This window comes from Phaenicophaeus curvirostris, chromosome 6 (assembly GCF_032191515.1).
Source record: "Phaenicophaeus curvirostris isolate KB17595 chromosome 6, BPBGC_Pcur_1.0, whole genome shotgun sequence".
Taxonomy (NCBI): Eukaryota; Metazoa; Chordata; class Aves; order Cuculiformes; family Cuculidae; genus Phaenicophaeus; species Phaenicophaeus curvirostris.
The window spans coordinates 56,983,443-57,005,230 of record NC_091397.1 but is presented as its reverse complement, the minus strand read 5'-3'; the positions used below and the strand labels follow the sequence as shown (position 1 = coordinate 57,005,230).

Below are 21,788 nucleotides of genomic sequence, written 5' to 3'. Positions count from 1 at the left end.
CCGGATTGGCGCCCGCTGCGCCAATGGGCGCCGGGCCTCGAGCGGCCCCGCCGGTTAACCGCGGCCCCGCGGCCCGCCCCGCCGGGCCCCGCCTTCCGCCCGCCCTCCCTCCCCTTCGCGCTGTCAAGAGCGGCGGGAGCCCGGCCCGCCCGCCCCGCCGGGAGCAGCCGCCGCCCCCGCCCCGCCTCGCCCGGCCAGACGACGACGAGGAGGAGGAGAAGGAGGAGGAGGAAGACGAAGAGGAGCGCCTGCCCCCCCCCCCGCCCTCCACGCCCACCCTCCTTCGCCTGCCCCGCTGCCCGCCGGGGCCGGGCTCGCAGGGCGCCGCGTCCCGCCCCCGCCCCGCCTCCTCGGCCTCGGGCGCGGGGCTGAGGCGGAGAGGGGCGGCCGGGGGGCCGGCGGCTGGGCTCGGTTTGGTGCTCGGTGGGCGGCGGTTGGGCCCCGGTGGGCCCCGCCCCGGCGCCCGCCCCCCTCGCGCCCGCGGCTGCCACTCAAGGCGGCGGCGGCGGCGGGCGGAGAGAAAGGCAGCTACGCCACAGCCCAGCGGCGGCCATTCGTGGAAAAATAGGCCGTCCCGCTCCTCCCAGCTCCGGCTGCGACCGGCCTTCTCCCCGCTACCCCCACCCCACCCTCCGCCTCCTCCTCCTCCTTCTCCTCCCCCCTAGAGCGGCGCCTCAGCGGGGCATTAATGCGGGATGAGCGGTATGTAACCCCCTCCCTCTCTCCCTCCCGTGCACACCCCTCCCTCCCTCCGCTCCTCCCTCCACCCTTCATCCCCCCCTCCATCCCGCCCTCCCGGGTTCCCCCTTTTCTCCCCTGCTTCCCCCCCTTCTTACCCCACTCCCCTCTTGCTGCCCCTCCGCCCATCCGCGCCGCTTCCTCTCGTACCCCCTCTCCTCCTCCCCTGCTTGCCCCTCCGACTCGCCTCCTCCGTACCTCCCTCCTCCATTCCTCCTTTCTTCGCTACCGCTCCCTCCTGTGCGCATCCCTCCCTCTTTCATTCCTCTTTTCCTCCCTTTTTCCCTCCCATGCACAGCCCTCCTCCTGCCCCCTAAAGCATCGACGGCCAGTCAGTGGCCGTCGATGCTTTAGGGGGCAGGAGGAGGAGGAGGGTTGTGGGTGGTTTTTTCCTGCTGTCGCTGGGAGAGGAAACTAAACCTCCCCTTTCTGGGTGTTAACTCTCCAGCCCCAATGGGTTGGGTTTCAAACCACGTTTCTTAGGACTCGTTCTTTTGTAATAATGGTTTGCGCTCTTGTTTTTATGAAGAGGTAAAGGCGACGAGCTGAGAACCAAAAAAGGATGTGCTTGTAGGTTTTGTTATTGTATAAATGAAGGTGAATAATTAACTTGTTACGCTTGATATTTTTGCAGATCAAAAGAAGGAAGAAACTATGCCCACAGAGGGAGAGAAATCTCCCGAGGCAGAGAATAACAACAATAATAATAAAAAAGGGAAAACTGGAGGCTCACAGGTAAAGCACACACACCTGAATAGGGAAGTGCCAAAACTATTAGCATTTTAAATTAAATGTTCAGCTACCAGCGTTTCCTGCTCAGGGCATCTTTCTTTGTGTTGGATGAAACATAGTTCGTTGGGTGCAATATTTTTACTGCCTGGACTTGTTTTTTTGGTTGCATTTTGCAGTGATCAGCTGCTTTCTGTGCAATAGCAGCACTTTAAAATTTTTTCTCTATTTTAGCCGGTGGGAAAGGATGTGGTTGAGGTCCTGGCTGTCACATAGTCATTGATAATCGGGGGCTTTATGTTTAAGGATTATTTACAGAATTACATACTTCCTTATTCAGAGCTATAGCATTGGTCTCCATGCAGAGACGCTATTTTTTTTCTGCTTCCTGTGTAAACCTTGATGCTTACTTCTAATGGTTCATACTCATGCTTTTCTCCTGAGCCTGTTCTGTTTTCTGTCTTTACGGATAGGATTCTCAGCCTTCACCTCTTGCTTTGCTAGCAGCTACTTGCAGCAAAATAGGAACCCCTGGTGAGAATCAAGGAACTGGACAGCAGCAGATTATTATAGATCCAAATCAAGGTTTGGTGCAGCTTCAGAATCAGCCACAGCAGTTAGAATTGGTAACAACTCAGCTTGCTGGAAATGCTTGGCAGCTTGTTGCTGCTGCTCCTTCTACTTCAAAAGAAAATAATGTTACTCAACAAGGATCTTCTGTTGCCTCAAGTGCAGCAAGTCCCTCCAGCAGTAACAATGGGAATACATCTCCTTCAAAAACCAAATCAAGCAATTCTTCTGCCACAACCCCTGGACAATTCCAAGTTATTCAAGTACAAAATCCAAGTGGTAGTGTCCAATACCAAGTGATCCCACAGATTCAGACAACAGAAGGTCAACAACTCCAAGTCAATCCATCTAATGCTACTGGTCTACAAGACCTGCAGAATCAAATTCAGCTTATTCCTGCAGGGAATAATCAAGCTATCCTCACAACAGCAAATAGGACAGCTTCGGGGAATGTGATTGCTCAAAATCTAGCAAATCAGACCGTTCCGGTGCAAATTAGGCCTGGTGTTTCCATACCACTGCAACTGCAAACTATTCCTGGTACTCAGGCACAGGTTGTAACAACATTACCTATAAACATTGGTGGGGTAACCCTAGCATTACCTGTGATAAACAGTGTGGCAGCTGGAGGAAGTGCAGGTCAAGGTGGCCAGTCTGCTGAGAGTGGAGCTTCCAATGGAAATCAGGCAGCGTCTACACCTGTCACTTCTGCCTCTGTTACTACAATGCCAGAGTCTCCTTCCTCATCTTCCACCACTACAACTACTGCCTCAACATCTCTAACTAGCAGTGACACTCTCGTAAGCACTGCAGAAACAGGGCAGTTCACGAGCACAACAAGCAGCAGTTCAGAGCAGACGACTGAAGAACCACAAACAACTGCTACAGACTCTGAATCCCAGAGCTCAAGTCAGCTGCAGTCCAATGGAGTACAGAACACCCAGGATCAGTCGGGTTCTCTTCAGCAGGTCCAAATCGTAGGTCAGCCTATTCTACAGCAGATACAGATCCAGCAGCCTCAACAGCAGATTATTCAGGCCATTCCTCCACAGTCATTTCAGCTGCAGTCAGGGCAGACTATACAGACCATCCAGCAGCAGCCTTTGCAGAATGTGCAGCTGCAGGCAGTGAGTCCAACTCAGGTGCTCATCAGGGCTCCAACTTTAACACCATCAGGGCAGATCAGCTGGCAAACTGTACAGGTTCAAAACCTGCAAAGTCTTTCAAATCTTCAAGTTCAAAATACTGGGTTATCCCAACAACTAACCATCACCCCTGTGTCTTCAAGTGGTGGCACAACCATTGCCCAGATTGCACCAGTGGCTGTTGCTGGAACTCCCATCACTCTGAATGCTGCCCAGCTTGCTTCGGTACCTAATCTTCAAACAGTAAGTGTTGCCAACCTGAGTGCTGCAGGTGTTCAAGTTCAAGGAGTTCCTGTTACCATTACCAGTGTTGCAGGTGAGTGGTCTGACGGAAGTTTGGGGTTTGTTTTGGGTTGGTTGGTTGGTGGGTGTTTTTTTTTTGTTTTTTTTTTTTTTTTTGCTATTACAAGAATACCAGACAGTTCTGAATTAATACTTTTTTTCAGGATTTTTTGTAATGTTAAAGCCTTACTTGTTAGGAACTACCCAATACTTATCATTAAAATTAAAATTTTAAAATAGCTGACGCTTCTGACCAGTGAGCTAATATCACCAGTTGTGTCAATTGAAATGGAATTGTTTGTATTTGATAAACTTATCTTTAAATGACCCTGTTTATCTTATTTAAAGGTTTGTAGGCTTTGGGAGTGAATGCAGGACTTTGCTGTTAAAGCTTTGAAATATTTAAAAACAACAACAATAAGCTTTTTCAAACCAGGCAATATTCCTAATCCCTGCATGGAGGATGTAGGATGAGAAAAGTGACGGTACATGGACCAAGCTATCTTGTGTCATGACATACATTAGTATGGAATATTTGTTGCTTTCTGGACTAACTGCTAAAGTTGTTTCCTTAAAAGTTTGAGTTCTGCAAAGAAATTGAGTGGAATAAGGTATAGTTATGCACAGCCTAGTTCCTGTGACTTGTCTTTTTTAAAAAAATAAAAACAACTGGTAACTGCCTCAGCACTTGCTGATGAGCTTTTGATATATATTATGAAATGCCTGTTTAGTTATGGTGGTCTAACAGCTGGGAAACAAAGCAGCTATTAAAAGACTCTGGACTGGATAACAACTAGTTCTAAGGTAAATTCTACGCAAAGTCTCTTGTCTTTAACAGCAACCTGATGATAGACACAGCTTCTTAGTGTAAAACGGTAAGAGAAAAAATCATGTTTAATTACTGTCTGCTCTGTATTATGTTAGTATAATGAGTCTTAATCTGTTGTTTGGTTGGTTTGTTTTTTTAATAATCATATACTAAGATGAGAAATGCTTAACTGGGAAAAGGATTGTTCCCTTTAGTTGTAAGTTTTTTGAGGAGACTCTAAACATAGTTTAATAATAAGAAATAGAATTTCACCTGCTCTTTGGCACTTGATGGCATGTTGAAATACTAAGAGCTGGGTTGGATGCACTAAACCTGGCTTAGGGAGTGTTACAGAAATGTCAATTTTGGGTAACCAAAATTAAAATCTTGACTTTGTGTTTAGCTGTGGTGGTTTGAAAGGAAGTTTCAGTTAGCCGGAGCTGACCAGCTGCTACAACATTTTGCAGTCCACTTTGACTTAGAAAATTTTTTTCTTGATGGGAAGATAGTGGTTCACTGTTGTTAGATGTACCTACTCTAGCAGGGACTCTTCATAGGAAGCCTGCCTTGGGAGCAACCTAGATTTGAGGGTGCAGGGAGAAACTTCCTCTGTGCAGGTTTTTTCCTGCTTACTGATGGTGTACAACTGTTTAGTACATACTAAAAGATGTTAGAAAGAGAGGTTCTGAATATCATCTTGCTCGGTTACCTTGACTGCCCTTCTCGCATGCAACGTCTTTTGGAAAATAAAAGGATTAAGATTTGTAATTAAGGATGAAAGAAGAGGAATGAGTCACAAGTATGGTCTTGGAGAAGGCAAGCCTTAGTCATACAGGGTTTATATGCTAACTAAAGATTTGTGACTGCTGAGTTCCCCTGCACTGCCAGGTAGGCCTCATGGTTGTTTCCATAGTACTTTTAATTTTATGCTATCAGTAGTGAATCCTCTGACTTGTTCTCCATTCCTGTGAATATAAGGTATCATTTCTGTTCTCCAGGCTTGAGGTTATGGAAAAAGAATAAGCTTGGAGAATGTGAGAGATTAGTTAAAATTTCTTATTTGTCTCTGCTTGTCTCCTGTGAAACTTATTTATGCTATGCTTTGGGAATGGGAGACACTGTAGCATGGGAAGGAGGATGAAGAGTGTGGCGTATAGTCCTTAACGCTATATTATTATTCAAGGAAAGAATGGTTAGGAAATAGGAAGTTACAAGCATGCTAAGAAAGTTTGCTTGCCACTTATAAGGAATAAGCTATCTTGATCAGGCCTCTTAACTTCCTCAGATTTGCTGTTTTTTATATAAAATGTTTTTTGCTGTTATTTTTACAGGAAACTTTTTGAAAAAAAATAAACTGCTGAGTTACCTCAACATCTGCAGACTGGTATTTCCATTCTTTTCCTGCAGTACCTACATGTGTCAGTGTGAACTCTTTTACACATTGATCACACTCTCCAGAAGTTAAGCACTTGCTATAAATGAGCAGTAGAAGTAATGTTAGAAATGAGCCATAAGGAGGATGTCCAGAAAGTGTCAGGGAAAAGACTGAGTGAAGGACTCATCCCATGCATTGATTCTGGTGCTCTGACTTTGTTTTATGTTTTCCTTCAAACATAAACAACTGTTGAAGCCAAACGAGTTTCCGGGGGTGGGCAATAAAACAAAACACTGAGTATTTTTCTGAAATGACTGTTCATTTGTTTGTGAAGTATTTCTGTTCCATGAGCAGTGTTTTTCCTAGTTATTTCTACGATAGGGTAATCTAGGTACCTTTTTCTTACCTCTACAGTCATAAATGGAAAAAGTAAAGCAAAAGGACTCTTCTCTGCAAATAACAAAAATTCTTAGCTTAAAACTATTACAGAAATAATAAGCCATAATATGTAATAAGCTATGGAGCAATTTGGGGAAAGTTTGGGTGTTTTTATATTATTTTTTTGTCAAACAGATCACAGTCTGTGGAGATACTCAAAATCTGTCTGGGGCAAACCAGACCAGGTGGCCCTGGTTGAGCAGGGTGGTTGGACCAGATGACCTCTAGAGGTCCCTTCCAGTCTACACCACTCTTAATTCTGTAAATATTTGCTGGGAATGCGTACAAAGCATGAGTCAAAGAAGTAATTAAATGTACAAAACTAAGCTGGATGAGAAGATAGAAGCTAAGTAGGCCTTAAAAACAGGCTTTCCCTTCCCTTTTCTTCTTCAATAACTCTTCTGTGTGACAGTCACTAGTCATGGCTAGCTCTTCAAGGACTGCAGACACTTTAGATATTACTGTCATTCTGGCTCAAACTTTGCAGAGGATTTTGAAACATTAAATGCAGATAAAGTCGTACATAAGCTTAAATGCATGTAATTTGGGAATAGTGACTGGAAAAGGGTGTGATTTTTCCCCATTTTTAAAAAGGAGGACCCTGGGAACTATCAACCAGTCAGCATCACCTATATGCCTGACAAGATCCTGGAGCAGATCCTTCTGGAAGCTATGTCAAGGCATATGGGTGACAGAGAGATGAGACAGCCAACATAGCTTCACAAAGGACAAATCATACCTGATTAATCTGGTGGCTGTCTACAATGGAGTGACTGGTGGTGGATAAGGGAGGAACAGCTAATATCTACCGTGACTTATGTGAGGCCATTGACACAGTCCCACACAATAACCTTGAGGAGATACGGGTTTCATGAATGGATTGTTTGATGGATGAGGAATTGGCTGTATGGCCGCAATCAGAGAGTTGCTATCATTATATGAGTCTCCAAAAGGAGATCAGTAGTCAATGGTGCCCCTCAAAGGTCTGTGTTGGGAGCAGTACTGTTCAGTATCTTTATTAATGACATAATGGGATTGAGCACACCCTCAGCAAGTCTGCAGATGATGTTTGCTGAGTGGTGTAGTTGATGTACTTCAGAGAGGGGATGCTATCCAGAGGGACCTAGACAAGCAGGAGAAGTTGGCCTATGTGTGCCTTGTATGGTTCAGCAAGGCCAAGTGCGAGGTCCTGCACAGACTGGTGAAGAGAAGGCTCTGTGGAGGCTCTGTTGCACCCCTTCAGTATCCCTTAAAGAGGGCTTATCAGAAAGACTTTTCGCCAAGGCCTGCCTATAGCCACCGGCTAAAGCAGTGGTTTTAAACTGCAAAAGGGTTGATTTAGATTGGACACGAGGAAGAAATTCTTTGCTATGAAGGTGGTGAGATGCTGGAGCAGGTTTCCCTGAGGAGTTGTGGATGCCTCATAGCTGGGAATGTTCAAGGCCAGGGTGGGTGGATCTTTGAGTAACGTATCTAATGGAAGATGTCCCTGCATGGGGATTGGAACTAGTTGATCTTTAAAGCTCCTTTCTGACCTATATCAGATGATGCACACAAGAATAATCTGATCAGATGCTCTTTCCACCAGTCACTCATCTGCAGCTCAGGTCTTCCTGAAGCAGAAGTGGGCCTTTTTTTTTTTTTTTTTTTTTTTAATAATCCTTGATGGATTTCTCTTCTTCCGTGATTTTGTCTTACTTTTAATTTGTGTAAATTATTTTATATGTTTAATACTTGTCTGCAGTGAACTGTATTAGTTGTTGTGTAAGACACATTTTTATTTAATGCTCTTAAACTCCTGTATTATGAGAAATTAAATTATCTGATTCACCTTTATACCACTCATGGTATTATATTATCGCCATCATGTATGCTAGTTATTGAGAGAGGGGTGTCTTTAGTCTGAAGTCCTAGAACATTACACATACATTGAACAAAAGAAAATGGCATTTTTATGACAACATGTAGCCTGTTTGGTTCACTTGCTTTTGTTAATGTAGTGTTTGAGCATGTGTGGAAGCAGAACTCCAAGTTGTGTAGCTAACCAAGGAGGGATGCCTGTAAGTGGTAACACAGTGAATAGGGTTTAAGATAGCCACGGTATATACAAGCAAACTAGCACATATAAATTCCACGGGTGGAAGTTAAAGGAGCTGAAGGATGGTGGTTGCATGATCTTTTTTTTTAATAATATCCGGTGTTTCCCTTGATGTTCATTGGCAAGCAACCAGCAGCAAACACCTTGAAAGAAACAAGCCTGCAAGCTATGGAATCTGCAATGAAAAGATAAGTACAAAGAACTGAGCTTTTCTCCACAAAAAAAAAAAAGAGGAAAAAAGTGCAGTTTTTCTTAGTTTTTTTACTTCATAGTATATTCCTTGGAATTCTGAGGGTGTATTTGGGAGAAGAATAGAAGTTCAGCATACTGTTTCCAGAGTCATGAAAGGTTGTTTGAAACTGTTTTCAGGTTGCCTTGGGCTGAGAGTTGTTGCAGAACCACAGTGTTCTATAATGTTATAGCACTGGTATCCTGTTCAAACGCTTTAGAGTAATTATAAGAGAAGCATTTAGTCTTCTGAGGACAAAGTGGTTTTGACTGTAGGATTTTTTTAAACTGAAACTCAAGATAGTGGTAGAAACAGTTTAACAACAAAATACACTGATGAAAACAAGCATTTGCCTTGGCAATGGTAGCTTCAAAATACAGTGTCAATACACTGTTCTGAACTTGGTTACCCGCAGGCTATTAAAAAAAACAAAGCTTGAGCCTCATGTTTTGTCTTACTGTAAAAGGTCTTTAAAAATGTTTATGAATATTGGTTTTCCTAATAATGACTTTTAATCACCTTGCCAGTGGTTTTTTTATTCTGAATACATTACCACCTGCTATACAACTTAACATAGTTCAGCTATCGCCCTTTCTTGAAAAGGTTTTCAATTTTCTATGTATGTACCTGTCAAGTAATCCCTTCTCTGCATAGAGATGTGTTTGGTTTTATCTTGATCAATATAAAGATAACATTTCACATAGCCAAAATGTTTACTTCAAGAACATTCATGAACTTTCTAGTCAAGCTTAAAATAATTAAGCTAGCAAAACTATAGTCAAAACCCCAGCAAAAGCCAACCCACCTCTGCCCACAAAAAACTACTGGAAATTTAGCTTGCATTTTTTCCTGTCAAACTCCTTCTGTCCTTTCAAGATAAAGCTATTATTGTTTACATGGTAATATACAGAAATTGATCTGGGATGCTAAAAATCACACTTCCTGAGACTGGTACTTTAGTTATGGTAAAAGTGTGCAAGATCTGCTTTTTTTTTTTTGCTTTTTCTGTTACAATTTGTCAGGTGTTGAGCTACCCTAGTCAGACTGTAGAAAGTAACAGTCAAACAGGTTTCATTTTTGTCCTCTCTCTATTTCAGAGTTAAGGGGAAGAGATGGAAAGAAGAACTGGGCCACATTCTGTTGTGGCTGTAAGCTGTAGAATAAGCTGAGAGTTGGGGCAGTGTGATGGAGTAGAGGGAGATGTTATATAAAAGTAAACTTAAACCCCCCCAATTTCTTAGATCTACTACTGGTTTCCATGCAGTGCATCTGACATTCTGCAGCACAGTTACTTGGTTTTCAGTTATCTAACATTCAGTATGAAGGGAACTACTTACGTTCATCTGCAGATAAGTGTTCTTGAACAGTCACCATAAACACGCTTTTCTTTCTCACTTTTTTTGAATGACAGTGGAAGGTTTTTCTTTGAAGGGTCTTTTGCTGTAGCAGTACTGTAACAATTTAACAAGGTGCTTTGGTTGTTTTTTTTCTGATTCTGACTCCTTTAGAACACCTAATTGACTATAATTTCATTCCATTTGAAGCCACAGCATCCAGAACAACCAGAGACATAGCCTTGCTTTGACTGAAACAGGACTAAATTTTGTGCAATTGCAGCTCCATGTTTGATTTTGTATAGGTCTTTCTATGTTGCATTTGTGGTAGCTGTTTCCTATGTTTTATAAAGTAATAAAAAGAAAACAGGGTTTCAGTTTCCTGGAAAATGCTACCAGCTGGGAAAAATTCTTTTGTGTCTCAAAGTACAGAAGTGACTTCAACTTGTCCTAAAGCACGTGGGTAAAGTCTTGTGTTTTTGAAGTCATTAAAGTACCTTCTTGAAACTGCTTAGACGTTGTTTTTTATATTTGTTGCCAATAAGATTCTTGCCCAAAAGGAAAAAGTCTTCAGGTTTTTAAGGTATTTAAAACTGTCAAACTTAATTTTTACTGCCTTGAATCTCATACTTGTAAGTGATATTTTTCACAGAAGTTAAGCTTAATTATAATGCTGCTCAGTAATTTTTGAATACACTGAACCATTTTATGTAGGAGGTTCTTGGAGGAGAGAGTAGCAGTTTTTTACAAATCTTGTCAAAGTTGGCAACATGCAAAAAATCAAAAGAGAGACACTTGCTGCATTGCCCCTGTAGGAGGTAGAAAAGACAGAGATATCTAGTTGATGGTGCCGTTTGCACCAGAAACTTTCTGCTTGTAGTAGCATCTGGATACGACGCTGTGCTATAACAACAGAAATTTCTTGTAGTAGTTGGGAGGGTCCAATACCTTCCTCTACTCCAAATTGTTCTCTACGGAATGTGTGCATCCATTGCATCAGCCCTTGCACAGTTTCTGTTCTAGAGAATCCTTCCTCTGTCACACGTATTGCTACTTCATCAATCTTTATAAACTACTGCTTCAGGGCAGTAGAGAGGGCGGAATTGTCTGTGCACCATTTAAGTAGCAATGAAGCACACAGTCTTCTGTGTAAATATGTGTTTAATTTTAAGATACAATTTGCATTTCTTTCTTCAGCATGAAATGTCCTTCCTAGTAGATTTTGTTTGGGAGGAAAAAAACCCCAACTTCTGACTATAAACTCTTGCCACAGACTTTTAACTTCTAAAATCTTGGTTACGTCTTAAGAAAAGTGTTCTCTTTTATTATATTATATGTAAAATATGTTATTGTAAAAACACGTATTATTAAAACATACATGTAAATACATATTAATATTATCTTATAAATTTATGTCATTGTGGAGAAAGAGTTTTAGAGTACAGGATGTTTGCAAGAAGGGAAAAGGAGGAACCTCTTTTTCCTTATTTCTTTTCATTGGTAAGTTGTTGAAAGGGTGAGTTGCTGCATCAGCTCTGATGCTTGTAGAGCTTTGGAACTCTGCAGACTGTCGTTAACTTGACTTAGCCATCCTACAGTAAGACACATTGACTTATGAATGTCAGTTGCAACCTTCTTTTTCATTTTCAAAATATGCATTTGAACAAATTTTGAGTTTCTGCAACATTAGCCACTCTGGCTCTAGATACACTTTGCAAAGTGTTCCACAGATTTTGCAGTTAATTGCATGCTACTGAGATAAGTCTTTGTCATAGTGCTGTCATCTTCTTGACTGCTGAATGCTGATTGCATAACAGCAAGAGGAAATCTATACAGATTGTTCTGGAGAACTAAGTACCATAAACTAGAAGTGTCCTTTTCTTATATTTCTCTACCTTCCGAGATCAATCTTTCTAAAGCTTGATTCTCATGATTTCTTTGGATCATTGAAGTTAGGGCAGAAAGGGAAGAAAAGGACCTATTTGCCGCAAAGAGTGTTTTTTCATTCCAGCTACTTCAGGTGAATAAGAATAGAAACATAGGTGCACGACGTAGTGAAAGGATACTTGCTTTGACTTTTTATGGTTGGGCAAGACTAATGACCATGATCTTCATCAATCAGTCACTCTATAGGAAAGTATTCCCAAGGTACTATGAATTAACTTTCTTTAATCATGCAGGTGGTGTTATGGGAATCATTATTTTGCAAATTAGATTTGAAGACTAAAATTGTTTGTGATAAATATTATTTGGCTTCATAGTGATTACTTAAAATTGTTACATTTTCTTGCGTTAATATGTGAGGTTCATATACAGCAAAGTGTATGTGAGTTGTAACTGCTAAGGTGCAGGTTTCCTGCAAAATTGGAAAGCTGAGTAAGTGATGCTAAGGAATAAAGGACGTGCTATTCTTTATCTTGAGAATCCTGTATCTTTTGATAATAAGTAATGCATTTAGTTAACTGCTTAAATGGGCAGGATTAGTGACTAAAGTTAAGCAGATGTTTCTATTTGAGAAACTTTACAAATTTCTGTAGTGTTATTCTTAATTACATTGTCATAATCATATATGTAATATCGAAATGAGTGAGGGTCATTGCACTTGATTTGCAAAATAGAATAAATGCCATATCAGGTTGCCTTGTTGTTTGCGTGTTGTCCTGCAGCCAAGTAAATGGTTACTGTCCAAAGGAAGGAGAGAACTTGGACCTAAGGGAAATGAAACCCGATGGAGGAGTTGGTATCAGTTTTACAACAAAATGTTAGTGTACAAAGTAACTTAATTTAACCTGATGGGGTGTACAATGAAGTTCATAGGAAAGTGGCCAAGATGATGAAAAGTCTCAAGGGCTAGGCTTAGAAGGAGCAGCTTAGGTCACTTGGCTTGTTCAGCTTGGAGCAGGGAAGTCCAAGGGGGATACATCATCACAGGCTGCAACTTCCTTAAGGAGGGCAGCAGAGGAGGAGGTGCTGATCCCCCCTGTCCAGTGACCAGTGACGGGACACATGGACATAGAAAAGAGGCTGCAGTAGGTGTAGCTGTAGTATCTGTTACATTTTTAACTTTTAACTTGTCATTTATAGTGCTGCTCTTTAAACTAAAGGAGTTTGTCTTAGAGTATGTTTAACAGACAGGAGAATTTGTGCTCTGTGAAGGACTACAAGTGTTAATTTACTTACCTTTGGCTAACCAAAACCTGCGACTGGCTTCAACACAGGTAATCACATTATCATCTTAAGATGAGCATTAGATATAACAAAAATTACCTGCTGCTTTTAACTCTGGCTATTCATAGCACTTGGTTGACACTTCAGCAGTTTAACAGCATAAGAAATTGCCTCTGGACTAGCACTTTATTTGGAAGCTCTTGTGTCATCTTCTGCCACTTAGACCCAAGTAGATTTTATTTGCTTTTATACCACAGTGTTCTCCTTGCCCTATCATATTCTCCCTAAAGGATTTTTATTAATGCTTTTCTTTCTCATTAGAATATGAGAAACAAATTTATTTCCAGTATGTAGTGATTCTGAAAAGAAAGACTTTGTTCTATCCTAGATATATGGAGGCTCTCCATGCAAGATTAAGCCTGTGATTTTTTTTTTCCTATGGTTTGTTTGCAAACCAGACTTTTATTGGAATTTATTTTTGTTTTAATATTTGTCCAACAGCAAGAGGGATTCAAACATTATCGCTTCTACATTTATCTTTGTTCTTTTCAGAGAAGGAAAAATAGTTAGCATCTGTCAGTATTTGTGGCCTGGTTAAAAAAACCAAGGAATTCGTGTTTATTCATATATAGGCAGCTCAGGTGCAAGTTCCAGATAGAAGTGAGTGATAACTGGGAACATTTGGTCAGTGCTTCTCATGAAAATAACGAGGTACTCCTGGGCACGAGACAGATTTATTTTGTTCTGTTACTTTTTTCTATATTTCTGTGGCCTGTTAAGAGGACAGTGGAGTTGCTTGGGAGGTGATTTCTATACCATCTTGTTTAGTCCTAATTTATCTGTATGTATGTGGTGGTGGTAGGTGGTGTATGATAGGTTTCATTTATGGCTGTTATTGTAGTGTTATGCAAGACAGCATATATTGCTCCTCAGCAATGATGTAAATGAAGTAGTCATTATCCTATGCTATGTTGCATGTGAACTCACTTGGTAGCTTAGTCAGAGAGAGAACTTTCTTCTCAGTTTTATCCCCATTGATGATGTCTGTTATGGATGCTTGAGAAGTAAATTGGAGTACCTGTTTGAATCTCTCTGATTCATGTTACCTCCAAGTGATTTTTAAGTTTTAATTTAATGCTTCAGTACTGAAGACTTTCTAGTCTTAAAATGTTACGCTCTATTCTAAGGAATTGTGGTTGGTCATTAAACTCTCTCAATTAGTAAGTAGCATTTCCTCTTATTTCCTACTTGTATGAAGGCACTGGATTTTTGAAAATGGTATTTTTGTGTCAAATTTAGTTTGTCACATTATTTTCTTAGACTGTATAGTGATAACTCTTTAAGCAAACATGATATTATGTGGCTGCTCAAGAAACTACACTTCTTATCTGTCTTGGAATAGTCTTTATTTTCCTTTAATATCAAAACAGTAATCCTGATTTCCTTTGATCAAGAAAGCCAATGAGATCAATGAACTTATGTGATGAAACTAAATTCTTAATTCATCAGGTCAGTCTTTAGAATTCCATTAATTCAGTCAAGCTGCTTTTCCACTCTTCTTGAAAACGTATTCCCTTCTGCAAAACAACATCATAGAATATCTCATGTTGGAAAGGATCCACAAGGATCATTGAGTCCAACTCCCTGCTCCTCTCAGGACTACCTAAAACTAAGTCATGATTAAGAGCGTTGTCCAGATGTTCGTGGAACTCTCAACAGGCCTAGTGCTGTGAACACTCCTCCAGGGAGCCTGTCCCAGTGACCAACCACCCTCTTACTGAAGAACTTTCTCCTAATGTCCAGTCTGAGCTTCCCTTGGTGAAGCTTCCTACTATTTCCATGTGTCCCGTCACTGCTCACTGGACTAGGGGGACCAAACCAAAACCAAAAAACCCAACGAGGCTCTTGTATGCCAGCTTGTTCAAGTCCAGTCTTTTTTGTGAAAGTTCCTTTGTGGCGCAGTGTTGGTTCAGGACAAAACATAGGAGAAGTGAGTATTCTGTATGTGCCATAAAGCAACTTTTAAAATTAGCTAATTGTAATTTTTCTGAACATAGATAAGTTTTCAAATGTTATTAGAGAGATATTAGTTGGTAATAGATTTAACAGGCTTCCTGTGTAAGATTTTGTTAAAGGATTTCTCAAGAAAACACTTGTTAAAAGCAGTTTACATTTCTTAGTATCAGTCAGTAATTTCAGCCTTGTACTGTTCTAATTTTCTTAATTTTTTTAAGGCACGGGTGGATGAGGTGCTGAGGGATATGGTTTAGTGTTTGATGGGAACGGTTGGACTCGATGATCCAGTGGGTCTCTTCCAACCTGGTTATTCTGTGATTCTGTGATTCTGTAATAACAAACAGGACTAAGCTAGCAGGTAAGTCCTCTGGCAGTGCTTCAGGAAAATGGCTGAATTTAATATTTGGGTTGTGGCTTGCCTTAAATGGAGGTGGATTTTTGTTCTAGAAAACATATAAAGTTTATTTGTGCATTTCGCTTATTGAAATGACTAATAAAGGATACAAACACTTTCATATTTTACAGGTCAACAACAAGGACAGGATGGAGTAAAAGTACAGCAAGCCACAATAGCTCCTGTTACTGTAGCAGTAGGTGGCATTGCTAATGCAGCAATTGGTGCTGTTAGTCCTGATCAGATAACACAAGTGCAGCTGCAACAAGCTCAACAAAGTTCTGACCAGGAAACACAACCTGGAAAGAGGCTGAGAAGAGTTGCCTGCTCATGTCCTAATTGCAGAGAGGGAGAAGGAAGGTAAATGTAAACTTTGTCAATATGTATTTAGACTTCTTATCAGAGTTTATCTCATTCGGGCATGAGATTTTCTTGTATTGCCTACAATTTTTAATACTTTCTAATAGAAAGTATGTTTATATATTTCTTTTTAGACAGGGGATTATAATTGTCTCTATTAGAATGAAATATTTTTCCAAACTGTTAATACTATTTCAGAATATAATTACTTACCCATTTAAATTTGATCTTTTTAGAGGCAGCAATGAGCCAGGCAAAAAGAAACAACATATCTGCCATATTGAAGGATGTGGAAAAGTTTATGGCAAGACATCTCATCTTCGAGCACATCTCCGCTGGCATACTGGTGAAAGACCATTTGTATGCAACTGGTTTTATTGTGGCAAGCGATTTACAAGGAGTGATGAGTTACAAAGGCATAGAAGAACCCACACAGGTTGGTCAGCCCTCTCTGTATGCGTGTCACACTGAGTCTCAATCATAGTGGCCATGGTTAAACAGTGGTATCCAAGATCTCACTTGTTAGGATCTCTGAAAACTATTTTTAAATGTAAATAAAGTAACTTTAAAGCAGAGGAACTGGTGGATTTCACTTTTCATCAAAGCAAGCTGACTGTGAAATCATATAAGTAAAATGAGATCTGTTCAAGCTGTTCTGTACATGTGCTAGAAAAAGATCACCATTCCATCACAGAGAGCTGATGTATGTTAGCTAATGCCTGATGTAAAATTGTCAAGTTTTCTTGAGAATGTATGATTAGTCATGGACCAGGGTTGTCATTTCCTCACCTGGACTAGCTCAATCCTTCAGAAATTTTTTAACCTAGTCCATACATCAGATCTGGTCTTCTTGAGAAGTTTCTTGAAGTTTCAAGTGAGAATTGGTAAAGCAAGTTCTCCTTACAGTTCAGATTGGAAAGATGGACCTTGATAAAATCTTCAGTTTCTAAGACTTTGTATTTCTGTCCCCGAGAAGGTCCCTCTCCCCTCCAGCTTATAGCATCAGAAGATAGCATTCAAAGAGCTAACTGCCTTTGAACAGTGACAGGACTTCTTAGTATGATGAATTTATCTCTCTTGACATAGATTTCGTACATCCTCATGTTGCTTTGGGATTCGTGTTTCCAAATTCCCTTCTTGTCACTGTAATCCTATCAACAAAATTATTCTTTAAAAAATGCTATCCAGTAGTTCTTTCAGAGCTTTTACCTCTCCCATTCTGTCAGGTTCGTAGAAGTTTATGGAAATTCTCTGGTGTCCTGGAATTCAAACTTACCACCTGATAATCACAGCGTAGCAAATGTTTGTTGAGAATGTTTTAGTAGTGAAGAGTGGATTGCTAAAAGCTTGTGACCTGGAGCTCAGACAGGTAGAGAAGAAATATTCTATCCTTATAAAGAAACTTCAGATGTTGACTAGAACAGGGTCAGATTCAAATGACCAGGCTGAACTGTTCAGTGTTCTCTCTCAATAACATTTTGGTTTTGTTCTTCTTTTAAAAAAGGTGAAAAGAGATTTGAATGTCCAGAATGTTCTAAACGATTTATGCGAAGTGACCATCTCTCAAAACATGTCAAAACTCATCAGAACAAGAAGGGTGGTGGAACGGCCCTTGCTATTGTTACTTCAGGAGAACTGGACTCGTCAGTTACTGAGGTTCTTGGTTCTCCAAGAATTGTCACTGTTGCTGCCATTTCTCAAGATTCAAACCCAGCAACCCCTAATGTTTCAACAAACATGGAAGAATTCTGAAAGGATCATTTATATGGACGCCTAGTGCTGCACTTAAGTTTACATACCTTTCAGGATATGGAAGTGGGCTGGTAAAGTGGATTAAAGAGCAGAAAATCATGTTTTCAGTCATGACTTCTGTAATTGTTCCAGGTTGGAGGGTCAACATGGGAAGTGTACACCGGTGCAACAAGACAAAAATTTCAAAAATACAAACAGCGCAAATTGATGTACTGGATAAACCGATGGGGGAATATTATTTCCATACTGTACTTTTTTAGTTATATGTCTGTATATCATGCAGTGATTTTAAATGAACTTTCCTCCCCTATTTTAGCATTGTATGTTGATGTGTTTATAAAATCAGATATCAGTATAAAACAGGGTGGACCTTGAGTAGGAGTAATATCATTTGATGAAAGTACTTAGTTTTTAAAATAAATTTGTAATATTTTCATAGGAACATCTTTTTCCCACAAGGCACAGCAAAACTGAATAGAAATTGAATGATAATAGATATATTTTAGGTTATTTTTTGTCCATAGAACACTTCACTTAATTTTGGCCGTCTTTTCTCAAGTTTTGGAATAACTCAGATAGCAGCTGGATGACGCATGCTGCAAGGTGGTTCTGAGGTGGACCTCATTAATTTTGACCACTACATTATAGTAGTGTGTGTAAATGACAATCAGTGAGTTCTAACTCCTCTCTTTATTTGGAGAGCTACGATTATGTAGGGTTAGTGTATACAGTATGAAAGATAAAACCATAGAAAATATTAACATAAGATTTTACAAAAGTAATGATGTCTTTATGTAGGGTGAAAAATTAGTACAGCAATTTTGTGTCAATTTTTGCTATTTCATTTCATTATATTTTAAAACATCTGTGGTCCATTTCTAACTTGTAGGTAACATATATCACAAAAACTCGAGTACTAAAATGTTTTAATTTTATTAGAAGTCATGGAAATCAGCCAGACACTTCAGCATTGTAGCTCATTCTCCAACATCTTCTCCCTGTAAATACTAGTTATTATATTGTGGTTAATGTGCCGAGTTCTTTATGCTTTGACTTAATAGCCAAAGAAAAGAATTAATTATCACATTTTAACCAAAAAACATGTTGAAAGTAAACATTTTCTCTCTTTCCCTCTAAATATGACTGTCTTTATTTTCTCTTCAAGAACCATCTCTGGGCTGCTAATAAATATCTGTTACCTATCAAATCTTACGTTGAGCATCCAAATACAAGCAAACTGGGGAGAGAGGAGTATAGTTGTCTTTTTACTACACAATTTTTTATTTCAAAGGTTTGGTTAAATTTTCAGATGTGCCAGTTTAATAGGAATACAGAGGAAATGAGAAACAACAACAAAACCAAACAGCATTTTGTGTTTGACAGCTCCAGTAGTACAAGGAGGAAAGATGGCCAAATAGTTTATACTCAGACTTTTTAGTTACTTCCCATAGGCATCTGTGTAACCTTTTACACATACAGTGATTTGGTAATAATTCTCATGACCTGTTTTTAAAAAAAAAATTATACAGCAAAATATTTTTGATGTAACTAAAGGAAGTACAGTGCAAGAAAGATACTGCTTTTTTTTTTTTTTTCCCTGCAAATTACAGAAGGAAGAATGCATCTGGTAACTGTTGGTTTGAGAGACATAACAGATACCTTGTGCATTCCTTCACAAAACATATACTTCTCATCTGAATACTTTATCAATCTTGTGGTGTTTTCTGTATTTTTGAAGCAAGAGAAATACCAATCATTGTTTACACTGTGTACACTTTAGGCCAGCCCTTTGTAGCAAAATACTAAGCTGAAGGTATTTTATACTTTCAGTTTACATAAAAAGCTTTGAGATTAAAGAAAAACAATTTTACACTGTGGTTATGAATTTCAAGTTTCTTAAAGCTTTTGTAGACTTGTAACAGAGTCTTTAAATTTTAGTTGGGTTTTGTACATTATTTTGTATATTTTATTTAAAGTACTCTTAACTGATGTATCTGGATTTAAAACATCAGGTTCAATTAGATGTTACATTTAATACAAATGAACATTAGGTAGTATTAACTGTTAATTTTATTATATAGGAGATGAAACATCAAATATATATTTTATCATTATGCTTCACAATCAGTGCTATACATTTCTTTATGCAAAGAAAAACTTTCCTAATGTTAATACCATGTTTCCTAGAAGTTAACAACTTTTGTAAACTGAAGTTACAAGCGTTCTGCAGAACCATTTCATTTATAGTTTTTTTCATGCATACTTATATATGCAGATAGGAAACTGAAGTCATTTTTTAATCTGCAATGAATCCCTATTATAGATGTATTAAAAATCTAAATCTGGTTGGCTTCATAGCATCTCAAGTACATTAACTTGTGTTAGCAGGTGCACATTTTACCACTGGAATTAGAAACATTTGGAGAGTCTGTTCTGCATACCATTCTGAATCCACTTTTCTGTCTTAAAAGGATCGTAAATTTCAATGTCCTTTATTTGACTCAGTGGGTTATAGCTGTTGTAAGTAATAGGGCACAGATGTGCAGTAGTATCTTGTTTAATGGCATTTCACTGTTCATTCCCTTTGCCACCGTTAAAAATTTTGCTTTATTGTAATTATCAGTGCAAAGTGTATTTACCATGGTAGAACTCCAGTGTTAGAATAGTTTTTTTCTTACAATATACTTTCTTTGGTTAGGTTTGTGTATGTGTTGCTGATTACATTAGGAGTTGGTGTTAAGTCATTATTTATCACATTCTTTCACGAGAGCAGTAATAAAAGTGTGTAATCTAGGAGAAAAAGTTAATTTGTCAAAGTTAGGTAAGCATGATGTTTAGGTCCTATTTTTCAATTTTATAACTGTTTTATTGCAACAATATTTGTATTTAAGTCTTCATTTTAATGCCTTGTGGTGTTTTTTTTATGCATGTCACTGAATTGTCATCCCGCAAGAATTGATGTGCAGCATAGGGTATTAAATCTACATAATGATTTTGAAACAGAAAAATAGTTGATGGTAAAAATGTAAATGTTTTGCAAAAATTCCTTATAAAAAAGTTTTGTAGTAATATTTCACTTGTAAATTTTTCTAAAAAAATGGAAAAGGAAAAAAATGAGAGTAACATAACCCCACATCTAGAATTTAGAAATTAATTCTGCCAGCAAAGCCTGTAAGGCATTGATTTGACACTTTTGCAATGCTGATTTGTATAATTTTTTGGTGGGTTTGGAACTAAAACCATGTACAAGTTGTTGCCTGCAATAACGTTTTGCAAGTAACCTATTAAAATTCCCTTGAGTTTAAAAGGTTTCTTCATTTAATTACTTACAATAGAAAGCAGCAATAAATTATGTTTGAGTGATAATCTGTTCATCAAGATCACCACTAGAAAGCAAATGCTTCTCAATGGGGAAAGGTTGGCAGCAGCTTCTGGATTTGTGTAATTAAGACCTGTACTTGGTGGTCAGCATTTCCCAACTGGCAGACTCCCAGCAGGGAATTAAACCAGCAGATTCTAGCTCAGCACGAATTCTGTGGTTTGTTCAGTTCCTGTGAATGGGGTTTACGGTTATTCCTGAACATACCAAAGGAAAATCTCTTCTAAGGTAAGGAGTATGAACACATGCACACAGATAAATAATTAAAATTGAAAAAACTAGTTCAGTTTGACAGAGAGATAAATAGAAGTGTCATGACTGTGTTACAGATTGAATGAGTAGAACGAATAAATGGAGATGTGAAAATACTGACTTTCAAGTACAAGAAAATATGTTGAGCTTTTCTTAGTGAAATGTAAACAGGCTTCTGTATTGTGTTACACTAAAATACCTTTGATCATATGCTAAATTGCTGATTATAATGGTATACTGATTTATTTTTTAATAACTAAAAAAACTGTTGATGGTAAGCCTTGCAGTACTTCTGCAGATAGTATTATTTCACAATGGAAGAAATAAATAGCAAGAAGATCACTTGTTTGTTCCATCTTCCAGGAGAAAATGGAACTTAAAGTTTGTGGCTTCTAGCCATGCATTGCAAGAGAATATCATCTTTTCTCTTTCCTAATTGTGACCCAAAATCAGTTATCTTTTTTGTATGTTTGATGAACTACTGTTTAAGTTTCATTAACCTCTGTTTGAATGCAGTGATTCTAATGTTAGACAAACTTATTAACTGAGGTTAAACTATGCTGTAATTCAAAGTAACTGCATCTGACCAACTAGTAGCATCTTTATTGCTCAATTCTTTAGTATTAAGGCACCGGCATTTTTATTGGGAATTACAAATTGTGTGGAGTTTCAAACCAGTTTCTAGATTATTGATAAGAGAGTAGCCCTTCACTAACACAGC

The 21,788-nt window shown here is 39.1% G+C and overlaps 1 protein-coding gene across 1 annotated transcript; it reads left to right on the top strand.

Annotated features, from left to right (window-relative positions):
* Positions 1-430: 430 nt before the first annotated feature.
* On the top strand, positions 431-20,885 carry SP4 (Sp4 transcription factor). Its single transcript, XM_069860311.1, has 6 exons — positions 431-702; positions 1,373-1,473; positions 1,941-3,498; positions 15,456-15,684; positions 15,921-16,120; positions 17,189-20,885. Exons 1-6 carry the CDS (start codon positions 696-698, stop codon positions 17,434-17,436), a joined length of 2,343 nt encoding a protein of 780 aa, XP_069716412.1. The 5' UTR covers positions 431-695; the 3' UTR covers positions 17,437-20,885.
* Positions 20,886-21,788: the final 903 nt, after the last annotated feature.

Coding starts and splice junctions, on each gene's coding strand:
- SP4 (XM_069860311.1), top strand. Junction 15,685..15,920: donor TGCAGAGAGGGAGAAGGAAG/GTAAATGTAAAC, acceptor TGATCTTTTTAG/AGGCAGCAATGAGCCAGGCA. Junction 16,121..17,188: donor GCATAGAAGAACCCACACAG/GTTGGTCAGCCC, acceptor CTTTTAAAAAAG/GTGAAAAGAGATTTGAATGT.